Source organism: Camelus ferus, chromosome 22 (assembly GCF_009834535.1).
Source record: "Camelus ferus isolate YT-003-E chromosome 22, BCGSAC_Cfer_1.0, whole genome shotgun sequence".
Taxonomy (NCBI): Eukaryota; Metazoa; Chordata; class Mammalia; order Artiodactyla; family Camelidae; genus Camelus; species Camelus ferus.
Genome location: NC_045717.1, coordinates 26,989,803 through 27,014,086, shown reverse-complemented (window position 1 = coordinate 27,014,086; position 24,284 = coordinate 26,989,803). Strand labels below are relative to the sequence as shown.

General features: G+C 61.7%; 2 protein-coding genes and 1 long non-coding RNA gene across 5 annotated transcripts; 1 reads left to right on the top strand and 2 right to left on the bottom strand.

Moving 5' to 3' along the window:
• Positions 1–597: 597 nt before the first annotated feature.
• Positions 598–4,818, bottom strand: LOC116659085. The gene is made up of 2 exons (XR_004314394.1): positions 1,259–4,818; positions 598–940 (listed from the first exon to the last, which is right to left on the bottom strand). It is a non-coding gene; the product is annotated as an uncharacterized LOC116659085 (long non-coding RNA).
• Positions 4,332–15,497, top strand: PTBP1 (polypyrimidine tract binding protein 1). 3 transcript variants are annotated; one of them, XM_032466180.1, is made up of 14 exons: positions 4,332–4,430; positions 6,843–6,873; positions 9,754–9,829; positions 9,961–10,133; positions 10,217–10,363; positions 10,439–10,609; positions 10,696–10,981; positions 11,065–11,142; positions 11,763–11,911; positions 12,999–13,032; positions 13,419–13,511; positions 13,595–13,811; positions 13,942–14,019; positions 14,107–15,497. In XM_032466180.1, exons 1-14 carry the CDS (start codon positions 4,423–4,425, stop codon positions 14,237–14,239), a joined length of 1,674 nt encoding a protein of 557 aa, XP_032322071.1. In that variant the 5' UTR covers positions 4,332–4,422; the 3' UTR covers positions 14,240–15,497. The 3 variants fall into 3 exon arrangements, with proteins under 3 accessions (XP_032322071.1, XP_032322072.1, XP_032322075.1); XM_032466184.1 differs by lacking the exon at positions 4,332–4,430 and adding an exon at positions 5,094–6,387 and having other exon boundaries at positions 14,107–14,326; XM_032466181.1 differs by lacking the exon at positions 11,065–11,142 and having other exon boundaries at positions 4,394–4,430; positions 14,107–14,328.
• On the bottom strand, positions 15,370–23,482 carry PLPPR3 (phospholipid phosphatase related 3). Its single transcript, XM_032466179.1, has 8 exons — positions 23,298–23,482; positions 22,837–22,957; positions 18,586–18,771; positions 18,354–18,495; positions 18,052–18,247; positions 17,892–17,949; positions 17,641–17,814; positions 15,370–17,319 (listed from the first exon to the last, which is right to left on the bottom strand). Exons 2-8 carry the CDS (start codon positions 22,909–22,911, stop codon positions 15,952–15,954), a joined length of 2,199 nt encoding a protein of 732 aa, XP_032322070.1. The 5' UTR covers positions 22,912–22,957; positions 23,298–23,482; the 3' UTR covers positions 15,370–15,951.
• Between the last annotated feature and the right edge of the window lie 802 nt (positions 23,483–24,284).

Genomic DNA, 24,284 nt, shown 5'->3' with positions numbered 1-24,284 from the left:
GGGCCAGTGACGCTTCCCTGGGTGGTCCAGATTCAAAGTATAGCAGAGTCTTACTACTCCCAGCTTCAGTGTTTGTGAATTCAGCTACTCCCTGAAGCTTATTTGTATTTATTCGTGAAAAAATTTTTAAATTGTCCATCGAGGCTCCCAGCACTTGTGTGGTCATTCCGGGACACGCCATGGCATCCATGCCCAGGCGAGGGGAGCCCAGGCGGCTCTGCCCTCTGGATGCTGCTCAGGTTGGAAACCAGGGTCCTCTTCTTGCTGATTTAGTGCCCTGTTTTCCTCAGTTAGTGCTTTTTGTGGGAGAGTTTGCCCTTGCAGTAGGTCCCCAAGTGTCCCTGCGCACAAGAAGGCTGTGGAGTGCCTTTGGGGGGTCTGGCAGACACCATTCTGCAGCGTTGACACTGCTGAACCGACAACATGTGCTCAGTAAGGTGCCTTTAAGCAGAAAATGGGTTGGTGACATTGTGACCAGAGACTCTTGGGACCCTGATCCTGCACTTACCCCAGGAGCTGTGGTTCCCTTTTTACTAGCCCGATGCTTGCTGTGGGCGTTATGGACCCTGACTGTGCAAATAATGAGAATCAACAGTATTTTCTAAGTAGAACTTTTACTGAGCTGCACCTTCCACGTCAGCTAAACACCCCAATCACAAAGCACTTCACACATGGGGTTCCTGAGTCCCCAGATCCAGAGAACGTCCCAGGGCCCCTGGCAGCCTCCGACCTGCCCTTCTCAGCCCCTGACCCCGGCAGTGACCTGCCCCCAGCCCCAATCTGTGGCATCGTTTGGTGAGTTTTGCTTGGTCTTGAACTTCGTGCGTGTATGTGGAACAGAGGTCTCCCTGGCTGGTGCCCACGATTCGTCACAGCTGCGTGGTAACCCACTGTCCGGACCCTCCACACAGGGTGTCTCCATCCTCTGGGCACCGGTCTCCTACTCAGAGGATCAGAGTTGAAACAGGAAAGCATGCAGGGAGGGCCCTGCTAAGCTCCCAGGGTGGGGATTGGGCTGGGGCTGGGGTTAGGGTGAGGGGTGGTGCTCAGGATGGAGAGACAGCTCCAGCCCCAGGCAGGACCTGGGGACACAGTGGGGGAGGGGGGAGGCTGGCCTGCTGGTTTGAGCAGATAAGGTTTGTACGTTGGCATGAGAGCCTGGGGCTGGGGGAGGGGAGGGGTTGCACCCTGATGGGGTCGCGACGGGAAAAGCCTTGACCAGGAGAATTCAGGGGAAGGATATTGGGGAACACCCCACCTTGCAGGACAGCGGTCCCTCTGGGAACTGAAGGCTGGGCTGAGCAGAACCTGGCTGGGGTCATGGAGGAGGGGCTCCCACCCTAATGAGGGGTAGGGGAGTCAGCTGCTCCTGGATGGATCCCATCAGGCGGTAGAAGACAGACTCAGAGGTGAAGATTCTCAGAGTAGAGTAAACCCTTTCAGTTCTGCCCGAGCTGGGCGAGGAGGGCAGGGCTCCACTTGGAGGGGCTGCGGGAGCCTCTCTGATGCTGAGACGCCCAGATCAGTCCAACAGAAATCTGGACAATGGGTCAGAGAGACTGGGAGGCCTAGAGGGGTTGGAGACATACAGCCCACACCCACCTGCCCTGGCCCCTGGCCCCATCTCTCACGCCTGTAATCAAGGCAATGAATAAACAAACACAGGAACAAACATTCTGAAACTATTCAGCCATTTCCATTCGAAACAGGAGGGGAAGCCCATGGGGAGGAAGACGACACAGGCTTAGCGCAGCTCCTTATTTTGACAAAGGGGGAGAAACAGAGGCACCTCCATCGGATCAGAAAAGAGAAACAAGACCCAGCCTCCAACCCCTGGGGACGCTGGATGCTGGCCCTCCACCCTCATTTGGCCCCCCCCAACCTCCTTGCTCCTGCCACAGAGAAGTATCCTTTTCAAAATTCTTTAACAATTGCAAGATGATCACACGCCCTCGTTCTCCATCAATCATTGATGAGAGGCAGCTGGCTGGCAAAGCTGGGGCGAGCAGGGTGCAGACAGAGGAGCTGCTCCCCCACCCCTGCAATCGTGGAGGGCCTGCCAGCAGCTCTGTGAGGCTGGTCCCGGTCCCAGGGGGGTCGTGGTTCGACAGGCGGCTCTTGAAACCATGTGTCCACTTCCTGACCCCCGAACCTGGAAGCGTGATGTCCTTTGGGAAAAGGGGGTTTGCAGGTGTAAGGGCCTGGATTATCCCCGTGACCTCTAAGTCCACGTGAGAACAGAGGCAGGGACTGGAAGGGCGGGTCCACAGGCCAAGGATACCAGGGCCTAGGACTGGAAGCCACAGGAAGGTCCCGCCCCCAGAGCCTCTGGAGGGACAGGGCCTGGATGACACCTCAGTTTCGGACTTCTGGCCTCCAGAAGTAAGCGAGAATAAACCTGGCTTGTGGCACCTGCAACGTGGATTCTGGTGAGGGTGGGGGCTGTGTCCCCCCTCCTGTCCCAGCGCTTTCTAGCTGATCAGCTTATAGTGAGGAGCTCTGTGAGCAAGAAGGAAATCCTCAACCCTTCCAGGGAGGCTGTTCTGAGGAATGGACCCGGGGGCAGAGGCCCCAAGTTAGGGAATGAGAGAGCGAATCCTGCAGGTTTAGGGAAGAAGCTTCCAAAAGGGTGCAGCCTTGCAAAGGAGGCCTGTGTACCTGAGGCCAGCAACCAGCAAAATGGCTGGAGACGTGGGGTCTGTGGGGCCACAAGGTCAGCTTGAGGGTTCACACTGAGCAAGACAGGAGCCCTGGCAGGGCCGTGATACCGTCCGACCAACCGTTTACATCCACTCTGGGAACCAGGCGGAGGGTCAGCTGCCCCTTCCTCTCCCTCTGGGCGTCTCCAACCATCCTCCCCGCTGTCAAGGGGCCCATCCCTGGCACCAGTCACCAAGGCAACCGAGATGAGCAGCTGGCCCTGGTGGTACCCAGAGAGAAGGCCGATGGGAGTCCTGGAAGGAGCAAATCCACAGGAATGTGAAAGGGATTCTCCTAAATCCGCCGGGACATTCCTGATTAGCCATTCTGGGGCAGCAGACGGCCTCAGGCGAAAGCGAGGGCCAAGGGCCGCAGGGCGGGAGGCGCCCCTAATCCGAGAAAGCCCTCTGGCTCGGGAGCGGCAGACTCCTAGGCTCCCGGGCTCCGTCCAGGCCCGCGGGCCCGGACCGGCGCGGTTGCCACGACTCCGCTCCCGCTAAAACCGACCTGAGGGGCAGGCGCACTGGCCTCACCTCGATTTAGGGACACGGGAAGTGTCACAGGCTGGGGCAATTAAAAACCCCCTTCAGCCCGAGATGTACAGCAAACAGTGTTCACTCCCGTTTCCTCTATTGAACGTCTACTCCACGCTGGGAACCGCGCCAGCCCGAGATGCCTGTCACCTCTTGGGTGCTTCCAAAAGCGCTGGGGGTCCACATGGCCACTCGGCCTCCCAGGCTCTGGCCTGACTCTCCCCACCCAGCCTGCCCCGAATTCCCGGCCCCTCTGCCGAGGGCACCCCTGTCACCACAACCCTGTAGCTCTTCTGGGAAGCAGCGTTCTCCAGGATATGTTCGGGGAGTTCTGCCGCTGCGACAGAGACCAGACCCGACGCTGGGCGTCCCGTCAACCTGCTCAGTTCGCGCCGGGCCCTGTGCGGGCATCTGCGCCCCAGGCCTCAGTTTCCCCATCCCTGCAGTCAGGGGAAGGGACCGTGCTCAGGCTTCACTAAGCTGGGGCGAACGAAGAACAGTATGGAGCGGCCACTGACACATCGTGCTGCCGGCTTGGTGCCCAGCAGGGGAAACAGCCCCGGTACCCCTGAGCCGCCGACACTTTTCCGCGTGCTAACCTAGGAGTAACATCTGAATTCGAATCAGACTTCTGCCAGATGCCCACAAGCAACATGGAGGCCTGTAGGTTTCCTGCCCAACCCCAAGATGGCGGCGCACCTCCCTTTGCCCTCACGGCCGAGGTGGAGGTGGACACTGCCCGTTTCCAAGATGGCGGCAGCCTGGGGGAAACACGCTTCCCGCCGCCCGACCCGCCACGTACCCACTCTCAAAATGGCTTCTCCCACGCAGGAGGGTAACTCGCCCACTGGCTCGGGCGTCGTCACGTGGTTTCACCGTGTCTCTCCTCCCCAGACTTCCCGGGTCGTTTCCACCTTGAGCCCTGACTGACGGCCGTATTCTCCAATGGTCGCCTGCCATTCTTCTTGATCCCACCCCCTCGAGGGGACTCCCACCCATTGGGAGGCGCTGGCGAGGTCCGGCGGTTCTCGCCCCGCCCACCTTCACGGCGGGAGCCAATGGGCAGAGCGCGCGGGGGACGTGTTCGGGCGTCTCCGCCATTTTGTGAGTCTATAACTCGGAGCCGTTGGGTCGGTTCCTGCTATTCCGGCGCCTCCACTCCGTCCTCCGCGGGTTCCCTGTGTGTGCAATGGACGGGTGAGTAGTGTTTGTTCGCGGTCCCCGCCGCCGTTCTCGAGCTCCAGCCTTCCCCTCGACCTCGTCCCGATCTCCTCGGGGCGACGGTCCCGGCGCGCCGCTCCCTCCGCCTCCACCTCGGCCCCCGGGCGCCTCCGGTGTTCTTCCCGTCCCGGCTTTGGGCCCGGGCGCTGCCCGGGGAGAGGTTCCCAGCGCAGTGAGGCGGCGGGGGTCGGTGGGGGGGGTCGACAGGGCCGAGCCCTGCCCGCTTCCGGTGTCCACGCGGCCCGTCCCGAACGCACGCGGCGGCCGCGCGCCCTTCCCACTTCCTGTCCGGGCCCCGCGCGCACGCGTCGCCCTTGGCGCTCTGTGTGGCACCTCCGGCCCCCTGCACGGCCTTGGCGCACTGCGTGTGGCCCTTCCCGCGCCCGGTAGCCCCTTCGCGCGCCCCGCCGGGACCCCCGCGCGCGTGCGCGGCCTTTCGAGGTCCCGTATGCTCTGGTGCGCGTGCGCGGCCTTTCCCGCCGCGCGGACTCTGCCCTGGGCCTCCCCCGCCCGCCGCCGGCCCGGGCGCGGCCGGAGACGCCGCCCTCCTGCCCGGAAGGGCGCGGGCCCTCCGCAGCCCCGGCCCGCCCGCCCGCCCGCTTTGTTTCTGCCCGGCCGTCCGGTGTGGCGCCCCCGGGCGCGGTGCCCCGGGCGCGCTGGGGGCGGGGCGGCCCCGGAGCAGAATCCGCTCCCTGGTGCGGAGGTGCCGCGGGAGCTCCGCCGACCTGGAGTTGGGAAGGGCCAGGCCGCGCGGGGCTAGGTCTCTGCCCGGGGAGGGTTGCACTTTCCGCGTTGCACTCAGTGAAGGTTTTGAGGCCTTAGTGGGATCATTTCTGATCGGGAGCTTTTAACAAGCTCTTCCTTCCTCTGCTTTTCTGGGCGCGGGCGGACGGTTAAAAAGTGCCCGGAGGGTCACGTGCTTTCGGTGCCTCGGGTTTGAAATGATAGGTTTCAGGATGAATTAAGGCCAGCCTTTTAGAAAAATTGCTGCAGCAAGAGGAACTTGATCTCCTCGTGGTCTGCTTTCCGCTTCGGCTTGGATGGACTCACCGGAGAACCCCTTCCGGAGCCAGCGAGCGGGGGGCGCTCAGGAGCCCTGTGGGGGATCTCGACGGGGGTGGTGTGTCCTTGGCAGTCCGGTGCAGTTCTCGGGTTTTTTCTCCTTGAACTGTTTTGAGGGACGTCGTCTCCCCAAGACGCAGTTTGGGGCGCCGGGTCCCCTCTGCAGCCTCTGTAGGTGGTGTGGTTACGTAGGCAGCCAGGCCTGGCCATGCGGGAGCAGGTTCTGTTCGGCTGCCTTCTCTTTGGAAAGTTTGAAAACGTTTTCCGAAAAGGCCATTTTACGTAGAGCACTTCCTGTGTTTGAGGCCCTCCCTGGGAGTTTGAGGCTGCGAGTCGGCCTGGGTTAACAGTTGGGAAACTGCATGCTTTTCATTCTTTGTTTTTCTGAGGTTTTTTTTGGGGGGGGGGCTCAGTAGGGTTTTTAAAGTCCATTGACACTAGCCTATGAGGTTTTTGTAGGGGAGGGGTGGAGGTCCTTCAGCGGAGGCAGTTGGCGAGGATGGTGCAGAGCGGGCTAGGGCTCAGTGCCCCACGGAGGAGCCGAGGGTCCTGGTGCCGCAGGCTTGCTTCCCTGAGGGCTGGAGGGGGAATCCCGCAGGCAGAGGCCCCAGGATTGGCTTGGCTGGGTGAGGGGGCATCGTGTGACATCGTGGGAGGCTCTGGTCATGGGTGGCCAGGCCTTGGTGACCAGGTGATTTGATGAGGGGTGTTGCTGGGTAAGTTCTCTTTCTGGACGTTTTCTGAGCCATTAGGACATCGCCAGTTTGTTTGCCACATAGAAGCCCTCGGAGGGCTCTTCTGCTGGGTGCTAGGCGCCCCGCCTCCTGCAGCGCGGCCCTCAGCGGGAGAAAGTCCAGTCACGCGGAACCAGGTTGATGAGTAACTCACGTTAATCGTATCTGGTCGTTTCCATCGTGCCGCCCCTCTCGTCCCCCTACCAGCCTGTCTTCCCTTCAGTAAACATTCCCTAAGCACTTCCCGTTTCTAGAAAGCAAGCAGAAGCACTTGAAGCTTAATAAGCATCAAGTGTCTCTCCTCGGGGTTTTGAAGGGGGGGGTGGCTTTGTGGTGGGACAGGTCGGGGGGTGGGGCCGGGGGCCTGCCGGGGGAGGGGAGCTGGAGGACAATGATGGCGCCTTTTCAAGCTGAGACGAAGTGGACGGCAGCTCACTTTCCTGCCCAAAGCTCTCCAGTTAGAGGAGGCCTCCGATGGAGGGACTGGAGGAACCCACACTGGGCTCTGGGGATCCAGGCGGGGCCGGCCCTCCCGCCGGCTGAGGTGCTGTGGGCTCCCCTACCTAACGTTGTTCTTTTCTCTTCTCTGCAGCATCGTCCCAGATATAGCAGTTGGTACAAAGGTAGGCACTCACGACTGACTTCCTCTTGATTGTGATGACCCTGAGGCCCATCAGCTCCTGCTGCAGAGCTCGGTGCGGTGCCTCGTCCGCCAGCGGTCCTCCGATGGCATCCAGTTTGCATTTGGGCGAGGGGAGTCGAGGCCGGGTGGGTTGGGTGGCCCCTCGGCAGTGAAGGTGCTTCGGGCTTTAGCTCATGACCCCTCTGCCCTGCTCTGGAATCGAGAGCTGACCAGTCCCGCCTGGACCACACAACTCACGGTTTGTGGGGTGTGCAGGGGGGCTGTCTTTGGTTTGATGTGGAGAAAGTCAAAATCTGTGTGCACCTCAAGCTGCTTGTGGGGTGAGCAGTGGGCTTGGAGAATACGTGGGCGCTCCGGGGTAAGTGGAGTGCACTTCTAATGACGCCCTTGTCCGGGTAATTTTTGTTCTGAAAAGTGGTACGTTTTTTGAGGTAGAGAAAGTCAGGCACTCTTCCCTCAACGCACAGGTCCTCAAGTGTCCTAGACGATGAGGGCGGGGGCGGCAGGAGTGCGAGGGGAGGCAGGAGCTAGGCTCGCTGCCTGGGGATGGGACAGCCGTGCTGTGGGAAACACTGCTGCTCAGCTGGTTGACTCGGCACTGTCCTGGCTGTGGTGGGGGTCCCCTTGGGCCCTGTTCCCTGAGCTTGCTGCAGGTGGCTCGGGTGTCCTGAGCAGGCAGCCAGCTGGTTTCTGGTCCATTGGCTGTGGGGCCGCTGTGGGGTTTCAGTTTTCCCAGGTGGAGTCTTGTCTTCTTGCAGTGTCCACCCTGATCTTCCTGCAGATAAAACCTGCTGGGAGGCGGGAGAGGGACTTTAATCTAGAGTGCTTGTAGAGTCACAGAGATTCTGCTCCCTGCTTTTGTGGGAGCCAGTTTCCCCGGGCTGTGGGTCCATCACGCTCCCTGGGGACCTTTGCTCCCAGGATCAGACCTGCACAGGATGGAGACCCTGAGGCTCCCTGTGCCCTGCCCCCCAGCAAGGCAGCCTGGGTCCCACCCCCCGCCTCCAGTTCAGAACCAGCTGTGCTGTGAGAGAGGTTCCCGAGTGCTGGCCTGCAGTGGGCACGTGCAGGGCTTGTCCTGTCTGCTGGAGTAGGGAGAGCCCGCCCCTGTGGCCTGCCCTCCAGCCGGTGGTCCTGGTTCTGGTGGGGTCCTCACAAGGCCCGGCGAGGTCTCAGTGCATGACCTGCCCACACCCCTCGGGGTTCTGCCCTCCCTGCCGTGTGTCTGGGCCCCAGTGGGCCGTCCATTTGAGCTGCTGGTTTGGCCTCCACCTGGGGTCCCTGTGCTCAGGGCTGGGAGAGGTGGGGGCAGCCAGGCCAGGATGTGTGTTAGAACATTCCTGTCAACTGGTTGAAGATTGGTGCCAAGGTGCCTTTCTGAGGTTGTGCATCTGTGTATGGGAGTCACGTGGGTGCGTTGTCCGTCATAAGGGGTCCGCGTCCCTGAGGGGGATGGGGAGGGGACAGTCAGGGCTCTCGGTCTCTGAGCACGGAAGGCACGGTCCTGCCCCTCAGACCTGGGGTTTGGCTCTATTCTGCCTGGTTTCCTGTGTGGCCCTCTGTCCAGTCAGGGGCCGGCCTGGTGCCCTGAGGCAGGTTGGCAGGCTGGACTGGTTGGTGGTTTTTAACACTTTGCTTCATTTGTATCAAAGTCCCCCTCTCAGGCAATCCTAGATTGTGTCCCAGTCGTGTTCTCTCCTGGTCTGAGTGGCCCCAAGTCTGAGCCCTGCAGCTCCTTCCGTGCTCGGGCGGGGACCTTGCTGCAGGTCAGGGCTGGTGGCTCTCCGTGCGTAAGTCTGAGCCGGGGGCCCATGAACTGCAGGGATGCTGAGGGTGGGAAGCTGGGGGTAAGGAGATGCTCACTCGGCCTGGGTCTGGGTTCAGAGTCATATTCGGCAGGTAACCTGGTAGTCGGGGAATCCTGTGACTCCCAGCGTTGTGAGGCCATGCCTGGTCTGGGTGCTGATGATCGGAAGGGCTGCAGGAGGTTCTGGGCCTGGATCGCGGGGAGGTGGGCTCCCGCCCAGATGGAACATTGCTGCTGGCCGTCTGGGGGAGGGCAGAGAGGAGGTGTCCTTGAGAAGGGACAAGTTGGAGGAAGAAGGGGGCAGGCAGGGAGGTGGTTCTCCTCTGAGAGCTGGAGGCCCAGGCTGGGCCGGTCTTTCCAGGTCTTCGTGTTCTGGCCGGGTTGGGAGTGGGAAGCCCTACCTGCACCACGGACCCTGTTTGAGGAATGGTTCCCAGTTCCCTGCTGGGGAGCCCCTGCCCCATGGGCTCTAGCCCTGCTGTTCCTGGGGGCAGGGCCCCACCTGGGTCTGGGCTCTGTCCTCCCTGGCGGGAGGGACGCCTGCCTGTTCTAAGCCCAGGCTCCAGCTAATGATTCAATTAGATTGAGGCTAATGAGAAAACACGTTGTTTCTGGAAAGAAGACTAGTGGCTGGCGTCGCAGGGAGTCCTCACCCTGCCGCCGGAGAGGCAGTGTTACTGGTTGTCAGGCTCTGGTTTCCTCCGATGGCTGGAAAGTAGGACAGGCTCCTGCAGCCGAGCCGGTGGCTGCAGTGTGACAAGGGGGCTTTGTCCTGTGGGCTGGGACAGTCTCGTCGCGGGTGAAGCACAGCCCGGGAGTGGCGAGCTTGAGCCCTGTGTCCAGACAGGGAAGGTGGAGATGGGGCCACGTGCCAGTCCACCCCCCCCCCCCCGCCCTGCTTCTGGAAAGCCCCCAGGCTACGCAGGTAGGGGAGGGGCTGTGTTGGGGCCTGGGAAGGACCAGAGGACCTCGGGGACGGGGAGGACAAGTTGGGCATGGGGTGGCTGCAGCCCAGGGCCCTGGAGTCCCACTTAGCCCTCCCCTCTCTTGCAGCGGGGATCTGACGAGCTCTTCTCTGCCTGCGTCACTAACGGCCCGTTTATCATGAGTAGCAATTCGGCCTCCACAGGTAACCACCTCTCTGCCTCTGACCTCAAGCCCTGCTTTCCTGAGAGCTGGGCAGGGGGAAGCTGATGCCAAGGGGGGGTTACCTCGCTTCCCGGGAAGGCTTCGGTACCACTTGAACCCTGTTCCCCGCAGCAAATGGAAACGACAGCAAGAAGTTCAAGGGGGACAGCAGGAGTGCAGGCGTGCCCTCCAGGGTGATCCACGTCCGCAAGCTCCCCAGCGACGTCACCGAGGGGGAGGTCATCTCCCTCGGGCTGCCTTTCGGGAAGGTCACCAACCTCCTGATGCTGAAAGGGAAAAACCAGGTACAAGGCTGGTATGAGACCCACCCCTGGGGCAGCGGGGCTCCATGGTCTCGACCTGGCTGACCCCACCCTGTGTACACTAGGCCTTCATTGAGATGAACACGGAGGAGGCAGCCAACACTATGGTGAACTACTACACATCAGTGACGCCGGTGCTGCGGGGCCAGCCCATCTACATCCAGTTCTCCAACCACAAGGAGCTCAAGACCGACAGCTCTCCTAATCAGGCGGTGCGGTGCCCCTCGGGTGCGGGTGGGGGACAGCGAGCCTGGGGGCAGCGGGACTCAAAGCTGTTCCCCCCACAGCGGGCCCAGGCAGCCCTGCAGGCTGTAAACTCGGTCCAGTCAGGGAACCTGGCCTTGGCTGCCTCTGCTGCAGCGGTGGACGCTGGGATGGCTATGGCTGGACAGAGCCCGGTGCTCAGGATCATCGTGGAGAACCTCTTCTACCCGGTGACCCTGGATGTGCTGCACCAGGTGAGTGGGTGGGTTTCCCTCAGGTGGGGCTGGGGCTGCAGGGCCCACTGCCTTGGCGGGACCCACCACATGTGCTCTTCCCTCAGATCTTCTCCAAGTTTGGCACTGTCCTGAAGATCATCACCTTCACCAAGAACAACCAGTTCCAGGCGCTGCTGCAGTACGCCGACCCCATGAGTGCACAGCACGCCAAGCTGTCGCTGGACGGGCAGAACATCTACAACGCCTGCTGCACGCTGCGCATCGACTTCTCCAAGCTCACCAGCCTGAACGTCAAGTACAACAACGATAAGAGCCGTGACTACACGCGCCCGGACCTGCCCTCTGGCGACAGCCAGCCAGCGCTGGATCAGACCGTGGCCGCCGCCTTTGGTAAGGCCGCGCGCCCAGGAGGCGGGCCCGGGAGATGTGCCGTGGAGGCCTGGGCGCCACCCTCAGGTCTGGTGTGTTTCCAGGTGCGCCAGGTATCATGTCCGCCTCTCCGTATGCAGGAGCTGGTTTCCCTCCCACCTTTGCCATCCCTCAGGCTGCAGGTACTCAAACCCCCTACTCCACACTGGCTCCGCACGTCCGCTCTTGCGGGAGCCCCCCCTTTCTGGGCACGGGCCTCTGGGTCCCCATGGAGCCTGGACAGGGCAGCTGTAGGCCAGGCCGGGCGGAGCCCCAACTAACCCAGCAGTCTCTGGTCTGGTTCCCTTCAAGCCACGAGTGAGGACCAGCGCACGCGCTTGGAGGGATGTGTCCCTAGTGGGTGCGGTTCAGTGGCCCGGTAAGCGGAGTGGCGTGAGCCGGGCGGGCACACCCAGGAGTCCCTCCTGGGGCCTGGGGGCCAGGCGCTCTCCCACCCACCCGCGTGACAGTCCTAGCCTGCTGCGTCCTGCCCTGCGTGCCGTCTGCATGGTGAGGGCCCCCGCATGTGCGCCTGGCTGAGGCGCCCGCGGGGCCGGAGCTTCCTGTGCTGTTTGGCGCATGTGGACGGGTCCAAACCCAGCACAACCTGTGCTGTGAGGACAGGCGCTGCGGGCCACGGGCGGGCATGGGATCGAGAGCGACACCACCTCCAGCGTGTCCTCGTGCATGAGGGCGGCCTGGCCTCGTGTCTGCCCTGTGGGAGAGGGGCGGGTTGCTCACTTGGCCGCCTCTCCCTCCCCAGGTCTCTCTGTTCCTAATGTGCATGGGGCCCTGGCGCCTCTGGCCATCCCGTCGGCGGCAGCGGCAGCGGCAGCAGCAGGCCGGATCGCCATCCCTGGCTTGGCGGGGGCAGGGAACTCTGTCCTGCTGGTCAGCAACCTCAACCCCGAGGTACGTGGCTCCTCCCTCCAGGCCGTTCCTCCTGGAAAGGCAGGGAGCAGGGAGTTGTGCTCCCAGGTTCTAGTGCAGGCTGAGCCCCCCCACCTGCCTCCTGGGCGCTGGGGGCCTAGCGGTGGTGTCACTGTCCTCTCTGCGCTGGCATCACTCCCTGCAGCCTCCTTTCCCGCAGTGCTTGGAGTTGTCCTGTTTGCCTCAGCACCTCAGTGTACGTTTCTAACTCCACAGCAGTGAGAGCTGGATTACTTGGTGCAGGGAAGCCACCTTGGCATTTGGAGCCCAACAAGCCTCAGTCTGCAGAGGCCTGCAGGCGCCTCTGGGGAGGGGCGCCAGCCACAGTCCCTGAGGTGGCAGGAGGGCCCCTGCTTGTCTTGGGGGACAGGTTCAGCTTGGGGTACGGGGGTGAAGTGATCAAGTCTGAGAGCAGTTCGCTCCTGGAGGACCGGGTGTCCTCTGAAAGGAGCTGCTCACGCCTGCTGACCGGCACCAGGACTCAGCCTCTGAGCCCTGTCCCAGCTCCTGGCAACACTGTCCACCGACAGCCAGTCCACATGCGCCTGGCCGGGAGGCCCCAGGAGGCTGGCAGCAGCCCCAGGAGATAGGTTCTGGAGGGCCTGGTTACGGGGAAGCGAGCAGGGCGGCAAGGGGGCGCCCTCTTGCCGTCCGCCCGCCCAGCGCGTGGCTCGTAATGTGTGTGGTCTTGACTGATGGGACAGCGTGTTTTCTTATGTATTTACTGACCTGTGTTTTTGCTACTTTTTTTCTTTTCTCCCCTTCCCCTTTCCCAATTTTTTTTCTTGCCCTGATCCGGAATTTCTTTGCCAACTGACTGCACGGTACTTCTGCTTCCTGTTGTTGCTTGAAACAAAACAAAACCATAAATAAATAAAAAAAAAATTCCCCCTCAAACCCTGCTCTCCGGAAACCAACCTGCCCTTGAATATTAACATCCTGACAACTTCATCATCCATCAACCTGCACGCCTGCGGGGCTGCCTCCTCGTGGTGGACGATTGGCAACTCGCCCCCTGACCTCTCCCTTTCCCTGTCCCTCCGCTGCCTTGCTCTGCTGTCCTCTAAAGAGAGTCACACCCCAAAGCCTCTTTATTCTTTTCGGTATGTTATCGTTCACACTTTTATTACCTTGTTTTCATGTAATTGAGGTTGTTGTCCTGCCCTGAGGTGTGCTCGTGAGGTCTGGGCTGCGGTTTGCGCACGTCCTGGACCTGAGCATGCACTGCCCCGCATGCCGTGGGCAGTAAGTGTGTGGGTAGCATGCAGAGGATGGTCGTTTGGCACTTGGCCTTTTCCTGGAGTTTACGGCTTCTTTGCTGAAGGCAGCCTTCCTGGTAACTCCCTGTGACTAGACGCAGGTGCCCAGAGGCAGAATAAGCAAACCTTCGGGAAGAGCCGGCCCTGTGCGGGGTGTGTGGGTCGTGGGGGCTGGCGGGAGGCAGCCGTGGGGTCCGGGGGCTCAGTGCCCTGTCCCCGTGCTTTTGAAGGCGTGTACGGTGACGTGCAGCGGGTGAAGATCCTGTTCAACAAGAAGGAGAACGCCCTGGTGCAGATGGCCGATGGCAGCCAGGCCCAGCTGGGTAAGGGCGGCTGCGGGTGGGGGCTCGGGGGGCGGGGCAAGGCGAGCACTGGGGGCCTAGGGTCACGTGTGTCCCCTCGTCAGCCTTGAGCCACCTCAACGGGCACAAACTGCACGGGAAGCCAGTGCGCATCACGCTCTCCAAGCACCAGAATGTGCAGCTGCCCCGCGAGGGCCAGGAAGACCAGGGCCTCACCAAGGACTACGGCAACTCGCCCCTGCACCGCTTCAAGAAGCCCGGCTCCAAGAACTTCCAGAACATCTTCCCGCCCTCCGCCACCCTGCACCTCTCCAACATCCCGTGAGTGCTGCTGCGGGGCTGTCCCTCTGCTGTGCTCCAGGAGGGTCTCAGAGCCCCACTCGGCCCCCGCTGGAGGGACGGGCCTTGCCCTTTCCGGGCAGGACCTGGGACTCACTCCTCCTTCCCACAGGCCCTCCGTGTCTGAGGACGACCTCAAGATGCTCTTCTCCAGTAATGGCGGGGTCGTCAAGGGGTTCAAGTTCTTCCAGTGAGTAGAGCCCCCCCCCCCCCCAGGGTCTCCAACCTGCGTCCCCATCCGCCTCCCCGCCCCTCACTGCACACATTCCATCTGCAGGAAGGACCGCAAGATGGCCCTGATCCAGATGGGCTCGGTGGAGGAGGCCATCCAGGCACTCATTGACCTGCACAACCACGATCTGGGCGAGAACCACCACCTGCGGGTGTCCTTCTCCAAGTCCACCATCTAGGCCCCCAGGACCAGCCTGCCAGGTGCCTGGCCACAACTTCCGTCATTCCAGAAAAAAGCCACTTTAAAAAGCAGCTGAAGTGACCTTAAAAGACCAGAGATTTTATTTTTTTAAGAGAAATCAGTTTACCTGTTTTTAAAAAATTAAATCTAATTCACTTGCTCACCTAGGGGAGATGGGGTGCAGTCCTTGCCTGCACCCCCTGCTCCCCGCCCCTCGCCCGTGCCTTCTGCAGCTGCGGGGTGCGTGCTCCCAAACCTCCACGCGGCTCTCTCGTGCCTTAAACCCGCTGCTCTGGCAGGGCCTTCTTGGGGTAGCAGGCGTGGAGGGCTTTTGGGGCCCAAGGGGCCAGCCTCCGCTGGGATCGTGTGCCTGGTGTGGCAGGAGGCTGAGTGGCCAGTCTGGCCGACACCCCGGATCCTTTAATCAAGTGTGTGATTCTCCCCCCAAGTCCCAGGGCGAGACCCCAGGGCATGCCCCTGGCGCTTCGGCTTTGTTTTCACCGGAACCTTTGTATTTCGCTTTGATGCAGCTGCAGACTCTGTGCCTAGCAATATTTCCAGTTGACCAAATATCCTAATCTTTCTCATTTATATGCAAAAGAAATAGTTTTAGGTAACTTTTTATATAGCAAGATAAAAATGGTATGAGTGTAATCTAAAGTTTCTCCAGCAAGTATGACCTTGTATACTGTTATTTTATTCCTTGTAACGAAGTCGCAGGGCAGGATCCAGCCTCGGGGCAGACGCCGTGGCCGGCTGGGCGGCCCCCGCATGCCTTACACCCGACGGTCCTCGGTCAGGGAGGACGAGCGCTCTTCAACTTTCAGGGTTTCTTTTTTCCTGCAAATTTTGGACCAAAGTTTTTTTTTTGTTTTTTTTTTTTTTCTTTTTCTTTTTTGTCTGCCTCTAACGCTGGGACCCCAGGAGCTGGGGCAGCCGCCCTCCGGTCTTAACTGCCTCGTCCTGCACTCATGGGTCCAAGGGGCTCCCGCGCACAGGCCCCATGCTAGCCGGCCCTCCCTCGGGGTCTGGGCCCCGAGTTTCCATGTCGGGTGGAACAAGGGTGTAAATATTTATAATTTTTTATACCTGTTGTAAGTCACAAGGGGCAGCACACGCGGTTTTTTATGGTGACAGATGTATATTTTGATAACAGCGGTTACAGGCTCAGTGTTGTAAGGGGAGCAGGCAGAGTCCACTGCCCGCCGCCAGCTTGTAATGTGGAGAGAACTGAATTAAAGCAATTTTATAACAACTCCTACCTTTTCCGTAGGCTCTTTTTTCCTGGCACATTGTAGAAGGCAGCTGGGCCAGTCTGTACTGGACTTTGAATAAACTCTCTGTACCTGCACCTGATCTCCCTCATTGGGCTTGTTTCACTGCTGTCTCTCCTGTGAATTCAGCTGCTTTGTCTCCACTTCTACCTTGGGGGCTGGGGGCGGGGGCTTGCTGGGGATGTGGGTGGTGAAGAACAGACATGGGGCCTCTGCCAGCCTTGGGGCCCCTCCCACTGAGCAGCCCCAGCCCCCAGGCAAGGGGGCCCCTCCCCAGAGCCACCTCCCAGCCACAAGTGGTGGGGCTGCTGGGAGGCTGAGCTTGCTTGCTGGGCCCACAGGACTCAGAGCCACACTCCAGGGCCATCTTTTATTGTCTGGACTTGGGGAACAGCCCCCGTGTGCTCCCCACCCCCGCCCACCCTGCGCCCAGCCCTCAGTCCTTGAACCTGCGGGCCGCCTGCATCTTGCGGTAGTAGGCTTCTGCCTCCGCCCCAGCCGAGGCCTCCCGCTCGCCCAGCACCAGACCGCCTGCTTTGCGCCGCAGCGTGGACTCCCGGCTGGCCGGCCCCAGGGCCCCGTCGGCCGTTCCCAGGGTGGGCAGCCCCTCACCTGTGGCCAGGTTGACGGTGGCCACGGCCCCAAACCGTGGCTCCTCCTGGTCCACGTCACTGACAGACGAGCCTGGGGACACGCCTGGTGGCTTGGGCCCCCCGCGGAAGCCGTGAGCCAGGTCCCCCAGCTCATAGCCGCCCTGGCCCTCCGGCCCCTTGGCCCCACCACCAGCTGCCTTCCACTCCCAGGGCCCGTTACCCGCAGACAGGTGGACCACGGGGTGGTGAGGTGCATGCGCATCGATGGTGACAATGCTGGCTGAGTCACGGTCTGACGGTGACCTGTACTGTGAGGAGTCGGAACTGGCGCTAGAGGACGAGGCCGTCTCGGCTGCCTTGGGGCCAGGCCCGCCCGGTGCCTTGGACATGGCAATGACCTGCAGCAGCCGGGGCGGGTTGGCTACACGGGGCTGGGCAGAGGCCGTGGCCACAGTGGACCCGCTCTTCTCAGCCATCATGAGCCACTTGGCCCTCACGGCCGCGCTGCTCTTAGGGGATAGGCCAGCCACCGCCTGGGCCCCCTCCTCAGGGATGTGCACCAGTGGCTGTGGCCCGGCCCTCGGCGGGAGAATGACCCGCGGCCCGAGCCCTGGCCGGGCCTGGACGGTGGGGTAGAGTGAAGGCGGGGCTGGACCCCCTTCCTCCCCTTCCTCCTCCTCCTCCTCCTCCTCCTCCTCCTCTTCCTCCTCCTCCTCCTCCTCTTCCTCCTCTGCCATGGGCTCCGCGGGCGCGTGCAGGTGCCCCTCATCCGGCAGCCCCAGGCCACGGCCCTCCAGCGACTTCTGCTTCCACTCACTGATGAGCTGCTTGGAGCGTGAGGCATCGAGGGGCACGTGGATGGTCATGTGGCGGCGGGCGGGGTCGTCCAGCGAGGGTGTGCTGACGCGGGGCAGCGTGTGGCTGAAGGTCACCATGTTCTCCTTACCCATGGGACTGCGAGGGGCCAGCAGGTCCACGTCCACACTGGCCCGCTTCAGGCTGCCCAGTGAGGTCTTGTCGCGGGCCACGGGTCGGGGCACGCCCTCCAGCCGCCCAGGTGGGCCCAGCTCGTCCGTGCTCACGGACTTGTTCTGCTGGTATACCGAGTCGTGGCCCCGCTGGGTCAGCGCCCGCAGCGCGTCCTTGGCAGGCGCTGGGGCCACAGATTTCTCTGCAGGCGGGGCCTGGAAGTTGCCCACCGCGTGGCAGGCCTGGGGGTGAGACGCAGGCTGTGGTGAGGCCAGCGGCTGGTGACCAGCGGCCAGGGTCCCCACTGGGCAGCAGACTTGACAGGCGGGTCAGAGGAGGGCAGTCCACGTGTTTCCCTGTGGGGCCTCAGGTCATCCTCTGCACATCTGGCAAGTCTGAGCCCATGAAGTTCTGACCCAGCTTCCAAGGGACAGCTTCCAAGACTCAGCAGAGTCCTCCAGGGTAAGGGCCGGCCTCCTCCCTCCCTCAGACCTGCCTCTCCAGCCAGCCTCCCCCATCAGACCTCCCCCGGGATGCCTGTGCCTCCCTGCTCAGCCCCTCACCAGGTAGGCAGCGATGCCGGCACCGATGAGGAAGCCCGCGTAGACGTCCACGGGGTGGCTGCGGTACTGCGTGATCTGGGTGAGGCCGCAGACGCCTGCCGCGATGGCAAAGGAGAACACCAGGATGGGCTTCAGCAGCTTGGTGGTGTCCGAGATGACAGAGTTGAAGTACATCTGTGGTGGGGCAGGCGGGCAGTCAGGGTGCGGGCCGGGCGGGCGGGCGGGCCGGGGAGGGGTGGGCTGGGACTCACCGACACGTAGACAGCAGCAAAGGCGGACAGGGTGGCGTGCTGGGATGGGAAGGTCTTCCTGCAAGAGGCGTGCAGTGCAGGTGAGTCCCAGCGGCTCTGGGTCCCCACTGGGCCTCAGCTTCCCCGAACGCTCACCAGGCCGGGGGCTGGACACGCTCACCGTGCGGACAGGATGGCGTGGGTGTCGTGGCCGGAGCAGATGTCTTGCGTGATGTAGGGGTTGGCCTCACACGACGTGCCCAGCAGGGTGTAGTTGGGTTTGCAGACCGTCAGGAAGAAGGGCGCGTGGTAGCCTGTGGCCAGCTGGATGACGTCGGTCACCAGGGCTGTAGCACACAGGCCGAACACGTGGACGCCTGCAGGGGCAGAGGGGGAGGGTCAGGGCCCGGCACGGGAGCTGGGGCGGAGCCGCCAACCTCAGTGCGTGGACAGGGACGGGGACAGGAGCCGCAGGCGACTCACCCACGAACCGCACTGTCCTCCGAAGAAAGGAGTTAAAGTTGCAGCCGCCGGCGTGGATGCTGCCCTCGGCCCCACCGGGGCCCCCACTGCGGCCCCACAGCCGGGACTGCAAGCAGTACAGCGTGCCCTCGCCGACCATGATCTGCCGGACAGGGAGATGCTCAGCCAGGCTCCCGGCCGGCGCCCCCCCCTCCCCCGCCGCAGGCTGACCCGGCCCCGCACGAGGACTCACCGAGGCTGCAGGCGCAGCAAAGGCCAAGCTGAGGAGCATGAGCAGGGGGATGAGCTCCTCGCTGGTCTCCACGTAGGGCATGGAGAGTGTGCGGTCGTAGCACTGGAAACCCACCTTGGCCGGCTTGAAGAGGTCGGTCAGCTCCAAGAAGTAGAGGGACACGATGGAGGACGCCACTATGGGCAGCTGCAGAAGGACGACAGGCCAGGGTCACCCCGCGCTCATTCACTGAGTCCTGTGCTCATGGATTCAGTCCAGCTCTGATTCGCCCACCTGTGCACCTGTCCCTGCTGCAGTTCACCCACTTGTCATCTCATTCATCCATCCAGTGACCCACCCACCAGAGACATTCTGCACCCGTAATCAACCCATGGACTAGCCCACCTGTCAATATTCCTTCCTTCCACCCACCCATTCATCTACCAACCACCCACTTATCTATCATCCATTCATCCACTTAACCATCCATCAACCTCCAATATCCATCCATCCGCCCACCCACCCACCCACCCGTCCATCTACCTACACTTCCTTCCTTCCCTTCGTCCTTCCACCCACACACCCATCCAGTCATCCACCATCCATCCATCCATCCATCCATCCATCATCCTTTCATTCACCCATCCACTTATCCTTCCATCATCCATTCATCCAAACACCATCCGTCCATCCATTTATTCATTATCCATCTGACCCCCCACCCATCCATCCACCCACCCGTCCATTGCTCTAGCCATCATCCATCATCTTCCATTACCCACCCATCAATCCACCATTCTTCCATCCACTCATCATCCTTCCTTCCTTCCATCCACCCACCCACCCATCCATCCACCAGCCCTCCCATCCACTCATCCATCATCCACTCAACCAAACACCCAACCATCCATCCATCCATCAACTTCCAACATACATCTATCCATTTATTTGTTATCCATCCATCAGACCACAGATCCACACATTCACCCACCCAACATCCATCCATCCATCAGCCCACCCATCCATTCATCCAAACACCCACCCATCCATCAACTTCCAATATCCATCCATCAATTTATTATCTAGCCAACTGACTAGTCAGCCAGCCATCTACCCACCTACCCACTCATCCTCCCATCCATCATCCATCCATCGATCCACCAGCCAATCATCCATCTATTCATGCTTGCTTGCTTGCTTGCTTGCTTGCTTCCTTCCTTCCTTCCTTCCACCCGCTTACTCATCCATCCACCCACCATCACTTCTTTCATTTCTCCCCTCCAGCCACTCCTGCTATCTTGAACAACCTAGAAACAACAGACAGGTTTCCACCTTTGGGCCTTTCCTCTCAGGGATGGATGGATGCACTCAGACATCCCTCTGGAGTCCTGGCCCTCTTTGGAGGGGCCCTTCCTGGCAGCAGTCTCCCTATCCCCCTTGCACTGCTTTATTTCCTCCGGAACCCAGACCCCTACGTGCCAACTTCACAGTCAGTTCCAAGACGGTGGGCATCTGGCCCATGGCAGGTGCTGAATAAATGAATAAATGAATGAATTCACTGAGTCCCTCATTCATGCAACTGTCCTTCCCCACACCCTGGTCATGTGCCCCCTGGAACCGGGCAAACAGCACACACAATGTTCCTCCTGCTCCCACCAGCAGTAAGGAATTGATGGGAGATTGAGGGTCAGGATGCTGAGCTGCGCTTCACCAAGTCACAGACATGGCGCGGAGGAAGGCAGGAGGGCAGGATCTACACCTCACTCACGCACTCACTCACTCACACACACACTTGCCCACCCACTCTTCCACTCACTCACACGTGCACTCACACACTAACTCAGTCTGCAAACAACCACTGGGCAGATTCCAGTGGAATCTTCTGAGGGGAGCAAACCCTCCCAGCATCCTATTCCTCTCCCTCTGGTTCAAGGGTCTCAAATTTAAACATCCCAGGAGCCAGGTGGGGTGGCACTGTAGGACCAGAGAGTGTGTGGGCCTCTCGGGGCCCAGATGCCTTAGGAAGCCCCCACCTCCACTCCTGCTTTGTATGGCACCTCGAGAGGGGCCTCGACCCTGAATCGGGGGCTCCCAGAGGGCACACACCAAAGTTGGGTTTGCAGGAGCTGGGCTGGAGTCCCAGAAGCATTTATTGAGCATCTGCTGCATGCAGGCATGAGGCCCAAGGCAGTTGAGTGAAGTGGTTCAGAGCCACCGACCTGGGTGCTGATCCTGGCTCCACCGCCTCCCCATGCCTCAGTTTCCCCAGCTGGAAACGGGAACCATCAAGTGGCCACCCCCCAGGGGTTCAACGAGAGGACTGGATGAGTAAAGACACAGAAAGTGCTTAGGACCTGGCCCATGTGGAGCTGTCAGTCATACTAGCTGTCGTTAGATGCTCTCTCTACATGACTTGGCTGGCTGGGGAGACAACGTCAGGCCGCAGAGAGGGTGCAGGTGGGGCCTGGCTACAGCCTTAAAATCCTCAAATCCTTCAGCCAGAGGGTGCTGCTGAAGACCCACCCCCGCCAGTGACTTCCCAAGCCGAGGCCCACCTCCAGCCCTCTGCCCACATCTCCTCCGCGCTAGGCCAGGCTGTAGGCAGAACAGGTGGCACCTGGGGGCAGCATGGGTGACGGGGGCCCCATGTCTGGGCCCACCATCCCCCGAGGGTCTGTATGCCCCTCCTGAACCCCACCTCCCACTTCTCACTGCTTTCAGAGACCCTCAGCTGAAAACCTGGAACTCCTCAGAGCCTACGTGCCCTAGAGGAAAACCATCCACACACACTCACTGTGTTGTGCCAACAGGCTTGATTTGGGGGCGTGTGTTTAAAAAAAAAAAAATGAATGTCATACTGGCGGTAAAGGACATGCAGACCAGAGCTGGCATACGGTTTTCACTAACACGGGAGCAGGCATGATCATGGGGAAACAGTCACACGTCCGGGGGCAGAAGGCTGCAGGCTCCAGGGGAGGAATCTGGGGTCTTTCCCCACTGACCACACGCTGCTCCCCAGGGATGTGTCCCGCACAGAAGCTCCCTCTTCTGCAGGGTGACACAGGCCAAAGGGTTTAAAGAGTTTCCTTACAGGAATGTGTGTCAAACAAAAGGCCAAGCGGCACCCAAGCACCCAACTAGCTGAGGGCAGTGCCTGAGTGCTGGAGCACTATGCAGCAGTGAGAAAGGATGGGCGCCCTTTTGTGGGAGGATGGTAAGCAAAGATCGCTGCTAAAAAACGGCAAGAGCATTTTTAAAACTTGTGTTTTAAAAGGTGACGATAGGCGGGGGAAGGGTAGAGCTCAGAGGTAGAGCTCATGCTTAGCATGCAGGGGTTGTGGGTTCAAACCCCAGCACCATCATTAAAATAAATACTTAAGACTAATTGCCTCCCCCCACCAAAAGAATACCAAATAAACAAAAGGTGGCAGGGGAAGGGCCACACAGCTGGTGGACTCAAATGCGTGCGAAATGCCTTCCGGAAGGACACGGGGAAGGGGGCGGGGACTGCCTGCAAGGTGCTCCTGTGCCACGCCCTTGTGACACTGAGAAAGTCTAACCTATTGTGATGGAAATGCAAATTTGAAAAGTAATCAGATTTTCTGCACCAGGTTGGGTGGGGGTGGTGTTTGCTCACCTCCACCCTGCCGGGGCCCCTCACAGCAGCTGGGCTTCCTGGCCTGTCAGGTAGGGGGCGTCATAGCTAAACTAGGTGCTTAACACCCAAGTGTGGATGCACGCCACCAGCAGGATCATTAGCACTCATTCAGTGCCAGGTGGCAGGAGCTTTTCTTCTGTAAACGCTCACAAGGCCCTCACTACGTGCCCGCCCGCCGGTTGGATCAGTTTGGAGAAATGCACTGACCTCCACCCTGAGCAGAGGAGAGCTCTGACTTCAGCTCCTACGCGGGAGGAGGACCCTGCGCCCACACCCAGCGCCCTCCACCCGTGGTCTCCAGCACCCTGCTCCAGCCCCTCCAGGGAGCTACTGGCCTGTACCCGAGAATAAAGGCCCCGCCTCCCCAGCATTCGCCCAGGCTCTTTTAAAGCCCCGAACACCCCTTTGCGCCTCCGAACTCCTACACGGCCTGCAGAGCCCAAGTGTTCCGACCCCTCCAACCCCCAGGCACCCGGGCTGTGCCCCGACCCTAGGCTGAGGCGGGCCATGCCCGCCCCCGTTTTTCAGCGAGGGAGCCCCCGGGGCGAGGGCAGGCGAAACCGAGGCCTCTGCACTCTGTCACCAGCGCGACACTCCCCCACCCCGCCGCTCACCTCCACAAAGTAGAAGCAAGGCAGAAGCGTCATGCTGTCCTTCGGGGTTTTATTCTTCTCCTTGGTCGAGATCATGGTGCCGCGGGCGCCACAGGCCGCGGCTGGAGGGGACAAAGCCGCGCTGGAGGAGGGGAGGCGCAGTCTGAGCCCTGAGGGGACCCGGTGCCCGGCGCCTGCAGGGGAGGGGCGGGCCGGGATGCGCAGGAACCGCTCGGGGAAACTGAGGCCCGGGAGAAGGAGGGACCGCGACCCAGCAACCCGCACACTGCGGCCCTCCCCAGCACCCGCTGCCACCCGGGTGGGGGGTCGCCAGGGACTCGACAAGGAGGGCGGGGCCGGCCTGGCTGAGGGGGTCCCCCGGCCGGGGTCCGTCCTGCGCGTCAGGCGAGGGCCTGCGGGACGACGGAGGGCCGGGGCAGAGGAGGGGTGGGGTCCGGGCCCTCCACCCGCAGGCCCCTCACCTGGAGCGCGCGCGCTCGGAGGGCGGAGCCGGCGGCCGCGGGGGCTGCGGCGCGGGCTGCGGCGCGGCGGGCACAAAGCCGGCCCCTCCCCCGCGGGGGCGGAGGGGAGGCGGGAGGCGGGAGGCGGGAGGCGGGAGGCGGGGCTGGAGGGACCCCGCCCGGCCCGAGACCCCGCGCCCGGCGGCCTAGATGCGGCGCGGGGTAGCGGGGGCAGCTCTTTGTCTCCGCGCGTCGGGGTAGCGGCGCGCGTCCGTGGCCGGGCCCGTCTCCGGGCGCGCCGTCCCCGCCTCTGGCTCCCGCGCCCTCAGCCTCGGGGTCTCGGGGGTCTCAGTCTCCCGTAGGGGCGGCCGTGGGCCGGGGTCTGCGAGCTCCTCCCCTACCGGGCCTCTCGGATGGGCCTGGGGAGCCCCATCATGGCGGGGCGCGGGCGGGGTGTCTGGGTCCCTATGTCTCCCGCGTCTGTGCCCCCCTCCCTGGCGCCCGTCGCTCGCCGGCGCGCGTTTCCATGGCGAGCTCCCCGGGCGCCCCGGCAATCGGAGACAAAAGAAGCTGGGGGAGCCGCCCTCGTTCCCGGGCTTCCTCCCGGCGCCGCGCCCACCTCGTCCCCCGGGGTCTGCTCGGCGGGTCCCGGCCCCTCCCCAGGCCCGCAGCGATCAGGGTGCACGGCCCGGGCTGCGGGGGCGGCGGAGAGGCCCTCGCGGTGAATTCGAGCGAGGCGCGCTCAGGCGGCGCTTGCTGTTGGCAGGTGTTTCCTGCTGTCCACGCGCAGCCCTGGGAGGACGGGACCAGCTAACCCTCATTTTCTGAGAGGGTCAACTGAGGGCCCCGGGGGACTTAAATCACTGTGCAAAATCGCCAGGGCCCAAACAGCAGGACTTTACTGGGTTCATTTGTTCACCGTCTCCTGAGCACCTACTGTATACCTGGCCCTGTACAGTCACGGGGGAGCCTCTGAGAACTGAGGCAGACCCCCCAGATCAAGCCCGC

Excerpts from the sequence above, each read along its gene's own strand:
- PTBP1 (XM_032466180.1), top strand. Across the intron at positions 10,364-10,438 it reads ACAGCTCTCCTAATCAGGCG|CGGGCCCAGGCAGCCCTGCA; the intron begins GTGCGGTGCCCC and ends TTCCCCCCACAG. Across the intron at positions 13,812-13,941 it reads CTGCACCTCTCCAACATCCC|GCCCTCCGTGTCTGAGGACG; the intron begins GTGAGTGCTGCT and ends TCCTTCCCACAG.
- PLPPR3 (XM_032466179.1), bottom strand. The coding sequence starts at position 22,911 with ATGATCTCGACCAAGGAGAAGAATAAAACCCCGAAGGACAGCATGACG. Across the intron at positions 18,772-22,836 it reads CTTGCTTCTACTTTGTGGAG|CTGCCCATAGTGGCGTCCTC; the intron begins GTGAGCGGCGGG and ends GTCCTTCTGCAG. Across the intron at positions 17,950-18,051 it reads CACGCCATCCTGTCCGCACG|GAAGACCTTCCCATCCCAGC; the intron begins GTGAGCGTGTCC and ends CGCCTCTTGCAG.